Source organism: Kalmanozyma brasiliensis (assembly GCF_000497045.1).
Source record: "Kalmanozyma brasiliensis GHG001 unplaced genomic scaffold PSEUBRA_SCAF3, whole genome shotgun sequence".
In the NCBI taxonomy this organism is placed as follows: Eukaryota; Fungi; Basidiomycota; class Ustilaginomycetes; order Ustilaginales; genus Kalmanozyma; species Kalmanozyma brasiliensis.
Genome location: NW_015961970.1, coordinates 233,098 through 242,369, shown reverse-complemented (window position 1 = coordinate 242,369; position 9,272 = coordinate 233,098). Strand labels below are relative to the sequence as shown.

General features: G+C 57.2%; 4 protein-coding genes and 1 non-coding gene across 5 annotated transcripts; 2 read left to right on the top strand and 3 right to left on the bottom strand.

Moving 5' to 3' along the window:
- Positions 1–176: 176 nt before the first annotated feature.
- PSEUBRA_003973 (GRIM-19) lies at positions 177–1,046 on the top strand (the record flags this gene model as incomplete). The annotated part of the gene is made up of 4 exons (XM_059465185.1): positions 177–189; positions 448–460; positions 588–737; positions 845–1,046. The coding sequence occupies 4 exons, from the start codon at positions 177–179 to the stop codon at positions 1,044–1,046; spliced, it is 378 nt and encodes a 125-aa protein (XP_059320499.1).
- Positions 1,047–1,368: 322 nt separating this feature from the next.
- Positions 1,369–1,472, bottom strand: PSEUBRA_006505. Its single transcript has 2 exons — positions 1,435–1,472; positions 1,369–1,408 (listed from the first exon to the last, which is right to left on the bottom strand). It is a non-coding gene; the product is annotated as a tRNA-Leu (tRNA).
- A 329-nt stretch (positions 1,473–1,801) lies between these two features.
- PSEUBRA_003972 (Clathrin, heavy chain/VPS, 7-fold repeat) lies at positions 1,802–5,743 on the top strand (the record flags this gene model as incomplete). The annotated part of the gene is made up of 1 exon (XM_059465184.1): positions 1,802–5,743. One exon carries the CDS (start codon positions 1,802–1,804, stop codon positions 5,741–5,743), a length of 3,942 nt encoding a protein of 1,313 aa, XP_059320498.1.
- Positions 5,744–5,846: 103 nt separating this feature from the next.
- PSEUBRA_003971 (Caffeine-induced death protein 2) lies at positions 5,847–6,635 on the bottom strand (the record flags this gene model as incomplete). The annotated part of the gene is made up of 1 exon (XM_059465183.1): positions 5,847–6,635. The coding sequence occupies one exon, from the start codon at positions 6,633–6,635 to the stop codon at positions 5,847–5,849; it is 789 nt and encodes a 262-aa protein (XP_059321468.1).
- Positions 6,636–6,922: 287 nt separating this feature from the next.
- Positions 6,923–8,623, bottom strand: PSEUBRA_003970 (FAD linked oxidase, N-terminal; the record flags this gene model as incomplete). The annotated part of the gene is made up of 1 exon (XM_016437550.1): positions 6,923–8,623. One exon carries the CDS (start codon positions 8,621–8,623, stop codon positions 6,923–6,925), a length of 1,701 nt encoding a protein of 566 aa, XP_016291098.1.
- Positions 8,624–9,272: the final 649 nt, after the last annotated feature.

Genomic DNA, 9,272 nt, shown 5'->3' with positions numbered 1-9,272 from the left:
AAAATTGTCCGGTGGAGGTGTTGGATCTCCCGATCTGTGCGCGTCGGTTCCGACTGAGACGGAATTGGTCGAGAATCTGGCATGGCAGCGCGGTCCACGATCTCGAATTGATGATGGTCTTGACTGCTCTTGCTTCCATCACCTCGATCAACGTCACCACATACACCACAGACAACATGAGTGGTGCAGGTACGTACATTACACCGGCTGTTGCACCGCAATCGCAGGCTGATCGCCAGCAGTCAGCAGCAGCAATTGCTAGGTGAAACAGACTGACTGACTTCTCTATCTTGATCATAATGCCCTCGTATCTCGTCGCTTCCTCAACCCTTGCTACACCGTCGACGCCAACTGTATCCCATCGACGCAATACTCACTCGAAAACAAATTGTCCGACCGCTTTCGTTCAATCCGACTCCGCTCGTCCTATTCAATTGCTCGCATCAGTCCCCTTCCGACAGTGAGTATCAGCTCGACGTCCCGGAGGGAGGCCCCTTTGGCTCTTCCAGGATCGCTAGGTAGCTGCAACAGACTGGTTCTGACCACCGTATACGCGTATCGTCGTCTACTCTTCCTCTCTTCCACAGGGATCTTCCTCCTTCTGGAGGCTACCAGCCCATCCGATACAAGCGCAACTTGCCAGGCAAGAACCTTTCGGGTCTCACCATCTTTGGCAGTGTCATTGCGATCTGCGCATACGGCTTCTACAAGGTCGGCCTCGGTAACCTCGAACAAAGGTAAGCATGCATTCTCAACCGGAGCAGGCTGCACAATTGCAGTCGAGAGTCAGGTCAGAGTGCTGACTTCCACCACTATCCTCTATGCGATCGTTGTCATTCCACAGAGAGCTCAAGAGGGAGCGTGCATGGTCGCGAATCCACCTCATCCCCGTGCTCATGGCCGAATCGGATCGAGACGAGTATCGACGAAACGAGGCCCAGGTTGCACGAGAGAAGGAGATCATGAAGGATGTTCCCGGATGGGAGGCCGGCAAGTCGGTTTACAACACCAAGCGCTACACACCCAAGAACTTCACTGTCTTGTAGAGCCGCTTTGCAGTCTGCGTCGAACAATCTGCAATCTATTTCGTGAAACATACACAGGACTCCACAGATCGAAACGCTGATCTGTGTGACTACGGCCCGTCTGGCTCTCGAGCAGGCTTGTGTACATTGTTGTGGCTCAGAACGAGGCAACCACCGAACTTCAGCTTCATGCACTCTTCCGCACTTCACCGCCGTTCCGCAACCTTTTTCGTCTGAGTTCAACATAGCAAAAGGTGTCTCGGCCAGAGCCCTTCTTTCGCTGGCCGGCAAAGAGCCTTCCGCCATGTCGAAGATGCTGTAAAGAACTGCAAAAAAAGAATGGTGACAAGAGTGGGATTCGAACCCACGCCCGAAGATAGCAGGTTTTCCTGAACAGTCAGAATATCTTCCTTAATGCTACGCCTTAGACCACTCGGCCATCTTGCCCGTTCATGGAAGAGCGGCCGTTTATTGTATATATAAAAGCACAATATTGTCTTTACACATTACTCGTATGCACGGATGCCCCTCACACCTCCACCACCTCTTGAATCACGCTTTCAGGGTTCGTGATGCTGGCACAGACGCTTCTTAGCCAACCACATCTCAATACTGGCATCCTATTCAGCCTTCAGCCACACCACTGGAGGCGCACTGGAGCAGATCATTGCCACCTTTCGACGTTCTCCCCGACCGGCATGACGAGGTCATAACAGAATCGCTCTCTCTAGCGCCGACAACCAGGCTGGTCCAGGGTGCCAATCGCCGCTGCAACGATGTCGTCACCTGAGGAGACCGTCAAGCTGGCGGAAGAGATCCGTCAGAGGCAAGCTGCTGACCTTCACTTTCCAACATTTGCAACACGTGGGTTCGGACGGCGGGACAGGCCTGGTCTGCGAACAGCAACTTCACAGCGATCCAACATCTCGGCGCAGCACGACGACGACGACGAGACCAAGGAAGATGCCCGCGAAAACGATGCGCAAGCGTCTAATTCGGCCGTGTCGGACGATCAGACTCAGCCGGTTACGATGGCAGACGACGACGACGAAGAAGCAGGCAATCTCGAGATGGACTATGCCCCATCAGAAGAGCCCGAGACAGACAAGCAAGCGGAACCTTCAGACACAGGATCGAAGGACAAAGGTGAGGAGCCCTCTTTGGCGGCCGAGATTCTAGCAGCGGCCGCATCATCCGCACCAGCAACGCCGAGAAAACGTACTCGCAGGCACAGGCCCGACTCCCTACAGAGAACAGAGAGCAGCTCTTCGGTCGGCCAAGCGAGCACCAGCTCGTTGGAGTCGCTGCCAACTTCCCCTGTGCCAAGACGCAAGCGACCTTCCCTACCGAGAGGCGGATCCAGTCGAGACTCCCGCTTAGACGCGGAGTCGAAGAATAGGATGACGATTCTGCTCGAAGGTGAGATGCCCGAGGGTGAACCAAGCGCAGCTGTAGATGACATCGATCAGCACGCACATGAGCATGCCGAAGCAAGGACGGAAGACAAGCGACCATCGCCAACGAAAGATCCAGAGACATCCGACATCACAATAGGATCTGTCAAGGATCAGGCGGCCAGCGTGACCCAAGACGAGGGTGCAGCAGATGCGCATACAGATCAGGTCAGCGACGAAGAGGACAAGGGGTCATCAGACGAAGAGGATGAAGATGTGGAGCCGTCCCTCAAATACTCGCGCGTCAGGGGCGGGGTCAGCGACGTGCTCAAACGCGACACTGCCTCCGCCTTTGCCCTCTCACCTCGCTTTATGGCGCTCGGCACCCATGCCGGTATGATCTACATCCTCGACATCGATGGCAACCTCGTCAAAGGCTTTCGGCTCCACACCGCTTCCATCCTCGACCTCGTCATCGATAACACGTCCGACTTTGTCGCCGCCGCCTCCATGGACGGTCTCGTCTCCATCTCGGCCCTTGCCACAGCCGAGCAGTACGTCTTTGACTTCAAGCGACCGATGCGGTGCATCTCGCTCGAGCCCAACTTCGGTCGCAAGTCTTCTCGTGCATTCGTCTGTGGCGGTATGGCAGGATCGTTGACGCATAGGGAGAAGAATTGGTTCGGTCACAAAGAGTCGGTGCTGCATTCAGGCGAGGGTCCGATCTGGACGACACGGTGGAGAGGCAATATGATCGCATGGGCGAGTGACAAAGGTATCCGCGTCTACGATACAGATGCCAAGCAGAGGATCAGCTTCATCAGCGCGCCCAGCAAGGACGTCCGCGGAGACTTGCACCGGTGCACGCTGTACTGGCAGGACGACCGAACCCTGCTCATTGCCTGGGCAGATCACATCAAGGTGGCCAAGATCAAGCAAAAGGCGGCGGGAGGCGCGACGGCTTCGTCGGGGGCGAGCATCGGATCAAACTCGACGCAGAATGCATCGTCAGCGCTCAGCAAGGTCGGTGTACCAGGCGCGGGCGCGGGCCATCCGCAGTACTACATCGAGATCAGCGCGATCTTTCAACTCGACTGTATGATCGCGGGCATCGCTCCGTATGGCCTGGACTACCTCGTACTTGCCTACGTCACCGAGGATCCAGAGGAATCGGATGATGACGACGACGAGCACGACGAGAGCGGCTCAGTCCATCGCGCCTTCAAGCGCCGCGAGGCATTACGGCCAGAGCTGAGAATCATTAGCCGTGCAGGAGAAGAGCTGAGCTCAGACGTGCTCAGTCTCAACGATTACTCGCGCTTCCAGTGCAACGACTATCTCCTCGTGCCGTCGATCGAAGCGCACGCCTACTCAGCTGCTCTGCTCGCCGGGCGCAAGGTGCGACAAGAGTCCACCGAGGCTTCGCAATTCTACGTCGTCAGCCCCAGAGACATTGTCGTGTCCAAGCCACGCGACGAGAAGGATCACGTCGAATGGCTGCTGGAGCGACAACGATTCCAAGAGGCGCTCGTCAAGATTGAAGGCATGGGCCGCACAACCGCCCTCCAAAACGGATTCGATGCCGAAGAGATCGGCCGAAAGTACCTCAACTGGCTCGTCGAAGAAGATCGATACTCGGAGGCGGCCAGAGTGGCGAGCAAGATTCTCGGTCGCAACGTGTCCGCGTGGGAAGACTGGATCTTCCTCTTTGTCGAGAGGGGCAAGCTTGGTCTCGCCATTCCGTTCATTCCTACCTCAGACCCAACGCTGAGTGAGATGATCTACGATATGATCCTCGCGCACTTCCTGCAGCACGATCTGGAGAAGCTGCTCGAGACGATCAAAGAATGGCCGTCCGAGATCTACTCGACGCCCGCCGTAGTGTTGGCGGTGGAGGACCGGTTGAAGTCCGGAGCGGGCAGAAAGGAGGCAGGGACAGAAAAGCTGTTGATGGAGTGTCTTGCCGAGATCTACATCCGCAATCGTCAACCCGGCAAAGCCCTGCAGTACTTCCTCCGTCTCCGTCGGGCCAACGTCTTCGACCTCATTCGCGAAAACAACCTGTTCACTGCCGTCCAAGACCAAGCGCTTCTCCTCATCGAATTCGAAGAGGACCTCAAATCGCGTCGGACAGTGCCAGGGTCGAAGCACGGTGCGGCGATCGACCTCCTCGTCGACCACACGTACTCGATCCCAATCGGCCGCGTCATCGCCCAACTCGAATCGCACCCGCGCTACCTCTACATGTACCTCGATGCGCTCTTCGACCGGGACCATCAGCAGGTCACCTCGTTCGCCGACCTCCAAGTCAAGCTTTACGCCGAGTACGAACCGGCTCGGTTGATGTCGTACCTGCGCGCCATGTCGTCGTTCTACAGCTTCGAGCGCGCCTTTTCGGTCTGCGAGCTGCACGACTATGTACCCGCGATGGTCTTCCTCCTGGGTCGGGTGGGGGATAACAAACGTGCGCTGTCGCTCATCATCGAGCGTCTGGGCGATGTCGAGCGGGCGATCGATTTTGCGAAAGAGCAGAACGACGACGATCTGTGGGAGGATCTGCTGGGCTACTCCGAGTCGAGGCCCGCCTTTATCCGTGGGCTGCTGGAGAATGTTGGGGCGGAGATCGATCCGATTCGGCTGATCAGGAGGATCAAGAACGGACTGGAGATTCCAGGATTGAAGGCGGCGCTGATCAAGATCCTTTCGGATTTTACATTGCAGATCAGCCTGCTGGAGGGGTGCGAGGCGATTTTGAGCCACGATACGAAGGTGCTTTCGGACGAGCTCCAGAGAAGCCAGTCGTACGCGAGCTATGTGGATGACGAGTCGGTGTGCGCGAGCTGCGGCGCGGCGTTGGTTGCGAGCAAGACCGGCAAGGGAGGGGATACGTGGACAACAGCAAGACAGCCAAAGGTGGTGGTTTACCTGTGTGGACACGTACACCATCTGACGTGCCTGCTGCCACCGGCAAACGTGCCGGTCGTCAAAGGGGACGGAAAGACGTCGACGGAGGTCAAATGTACGTCTACGCAGGCGTTTGCTAGCACGCCCAGCATCAAGGCAAGATGGGGCAGGGTCGCGCATCAGCAGACCGAGCTCGAGGAGGAAGCAGGAAAGACAGGCGAGGCGAAGCAGATCGCCCAAGCGTCTCTGATCGAGCTGTCGAGCTACGGGCCGCTGCAGCGCGCCCAAGATGCGACGCAGCAGTTTCAAGCACGGCTCAAGTACGAAGCGAGACTGCGCTCGACGCTCGTCGGCAAGAAGGGATGTCCATCATGTCGCAAAGACGGGCTTACGATGCAGCAGGGCGTCGTTTCCGCGTGATCTTTCTCACTTCATTCCATCGCAACGATTCGTCGTCGCACTGTCAACGACCCTTGTGTGAGAAGTGTGTGTGTGGATTTCCTTGTATGCTCTTACACCCGTATCATGGCCTCACGGCGCCCTGAGCACTCGCCTCGGCAGCTGGCGTCGGTCTCCCCGCCCACATTGCTCTCTCCCTGTCCCCATCTGGACCCGCTGGTGGACTCGGTGTGAAAAACCGACACCTCGACTTGAACGCATCCAAACTCCTGGCCCTGATAATACTTTCAATCTTCAGCTCGTTATGCAGCTGCCTGGCTAGGGTCTCTGCGCTGTTCTCTGCTCTGCTCCACCTCTCTCCTCCTTCACTCCTCGTTGCTGGTCGATAGTCGGCGTCCAGGACTCTATCTGAGTTGCTCGCTGATGCTGGTGGGAGGTTGGGTCGGGAGGTGGCGTCAGCAACGGCGATGCAGAAGCGAACCGCCTCCTCACGACCGATCCATACGTCGACGAGTTCGCGCCAGAAAGCGGCACATGCTCCAGGTGCCGGCGTCGCATAGGTGGACGTGCCTAGGTCCGAGGAGCTCGCCGATGTGCTGGAGGCGCTGGAGAGGAGGGTGGGCGAGGAGGACTGGCCCAGCGCGCGAGAACGGGCGAAGGAGCGATTGAGGCGCGTGGTGATCCCGTCATCCAGCTGACGATACTGGCGAAGGAGGTCTTTGAATTCACCGATCGCGAGACACGTTGAGGGAGTGAGATTGGAGACGTTCGGTGGTGTGAGAGGTTTGAGCACGGAGGAGGAGCCGAGCTGCACGGGCTCGTATTGCGTCGAGGTGGCCGACTCCCTTGCGGTGTCCGGAGAAGACGGGTGCCGGTTGAACCGTGACATGGACGGTGAGACCCACGTCGACATTGCGAGAGAGTGTCTGGTGTGAAGAGAAGAAGCCGCGGCGAAAATGAGTTTTGTGGTCACCACGGCAGATGATGATGACGGTGAAAGGATGAGGGTGTGGTAATCTTCTTGCTGCTCAGTCGAAATGTCAAAGGGAGCGTGCGTGTGGAGCAAAGCTTCCAAAAAAAGCGGCCCGACTTCCGAATCCACATCACCTTGTCCTCGATGACTCTTCTTCACTCAACACAAAGCAAACACGACAAAGCGAAGGTGTATCTGGCAGTGGCTGTATGACATGGCATAGTATTCTACACCTGAATGTACTTGTACGGGTTCAAGATGCCCTTTGGATCGAAGAGGTGTTTGATCTTCTTCATGTACTCGACGCTCTCGGGCGTCTTTGAGTATCCGATCTTGGTGGCCTTCATCAAGCCCAATCCGTGCTCTGCGCTGACCGAGCCCTTGACCTTGCTCGTCCACTCGTAAATATACGGCTCGATGATCTTCTCGATCTTCTCGTCGTACGACTTGGCTACGATGTTGATGTGCAAATTTCCATCTCCAATGTGCCCATAGCCGCAGACGGCGCCGACATCCTTGCCGTCGCCGTGGACACCGTGCTCGTCAAAGCGCTTGCGCATGTCGAGCACCAGCTCGTACATCTTGTTGATCGGCATCGAGAGGTCGTACTTGAACACTTTGCCCATCTTGCCCGCCGCCTCGGGAATGCTTTCCCTCAAAGCCCAGAGACCCTGCAGCTGCGTCTCGTCCTGGGCCAGTACGCCGTCCTCAATCATGCCTTCTTCCATGAGGTGTTCGAGCAGCACCTGGAGCTTCTCGTCATCGTGGTCCTTGTTGGAGCCGCTCGTCTCGATGAGCACGTAGAACGGGTGACGCGCCTCGAAGGGGTCGCGGACATGTGCGGTGGCGTGCTTCTGGACGACGTCGAACGAGGTTTGGTCAAAGAACTCGAAAGCTGACAGGATCTCGCCACAGTGCTTCTTGACTTGGCCAAAGACAGTTTGCACTGCTTCGTATGAGTCGAGCGCAAAGACGGCAACGTTCATTGCCGAGGGACGGCGAGGAGTGACGATGGACACACCGGTGATGAGGCCGATGGTGCCTTCGGAGCCAATGAAGAGTTGCTTGAGGTCGAAGCCGGTGTTATCCTTGCGAAGCGTCGAGAGGTTGTCCATGATGGTGCCATCGGGAAGCACGACTTCGAGACCAAGGACGTTTCCGTGCAAGCTGCCGTAGCGCAGGAAACGAAGCCCGCCTGCGTTAGTCGCGACATTTCCTCCAATGTGGCAGGAGCCCTTGGCACCGAGATCGAGCGGCATCATGTAGCCCTTTTCGCCGATGTGGTTGTCGAGGCTCTCGAGGATGCAGCCGGCATCGCAGACAAGAGTGCCGGCCACCTCGTCGAACGATCGAATCTGGTTGAGTCCGCCGAGCTGGATGATGACCTCGTCAAAGACGGGCACACCACCTCCGACGAGACCTGTGTTTCCGCCCTGCGGTACGACGGCGATATTCTTGCTGTGGCAGTACTTCATCACCTCTGAGACCTCCTGCGTGGTCTTTGGCTTGAGCACGAGCTGCGACTTGCCGTGGTACTTGTTCATCCAGTCATTGTTGAAGGTGTCGAGCTCGCTGGGGTCGACGGCCTGATACGAGGCGGAAGAGCCCGAGTCAGGCTTGATTGTTGTGAGAATCTGCGATGGGGAGGTGAGGATCTTGGCGAATGCCTCGACGTCGGCCGCAGTGATGTTGGCGAATTGATCGTCACGAGCGACGGTGGCCAGGCCGCGGCGAGTCGAGAGACCTCCGAGCCGTGGAAGCGAGAGTCGAGCAGGTGCGGCGTTAGACGAGCGAAGAGCAGAGGAGGAGGTGCCGATGGAGCGTGAGAATGCTGACTGTGCCGGCCGAAGGGAGGTTGCCTCGGCTGATCGGAGCAGCTTGGCGACAGTGCGCCCTGCGGCGCGAGCTCTTGGTGTCGCGCTGAGCATTTTGTGGAGATGGTTGAGCGGCGATGAGCGACAAAGAGGAGGCAAATGTGTTGTGTAGGGAAGAGAGAAAGAGACGCTTGCCGAAAGGGCTCTAGATGTGGTGGTTGAGGAAGACGATGAAATGTAGCTGAGAAGAAGCTTGGTAGGTGACCGTGCGGAAAGGCCGGGTCTCTCCCTGTTTCGTAAGATTTTACTCAGGCGCTGCTGCCTGCTTAAATTCGGAGTCATTCCGACTTGAGCCTCGCCTGGGCATAACGAAAAAGTGATTGCAGACCGTGCAATTCCCCGAGATGCCTTTTGCTCACACGGCAAAGTGCCGACGGTCTCTCCATTGAGCTGGAGCAGTCAGGGTCCGGTAATGCAGTGACCAGCAGCGGCTGTTTCCGCCCGCTTTTGATGCGAGAGATCAGAGCAGGTCATCTCGACGAGCCTTCCGACATTCGCCCCATGCCTGCAGCGACAATCTCTGCAGGCGTGTGGACACCTTGTTCGGAGGAGCCGCTGCAGGTAGGCGAAGGCATCACGAAGCCTCGCGCTTTACCATCGGATCAGCCTGGACAGCACGACGGATCAGCGTGTGACCGTGTCCATCTCAAGCGGCGCTCTCTATGTGCATGTCCTGATCATTAGTCATGGGGTGTTGATCAAT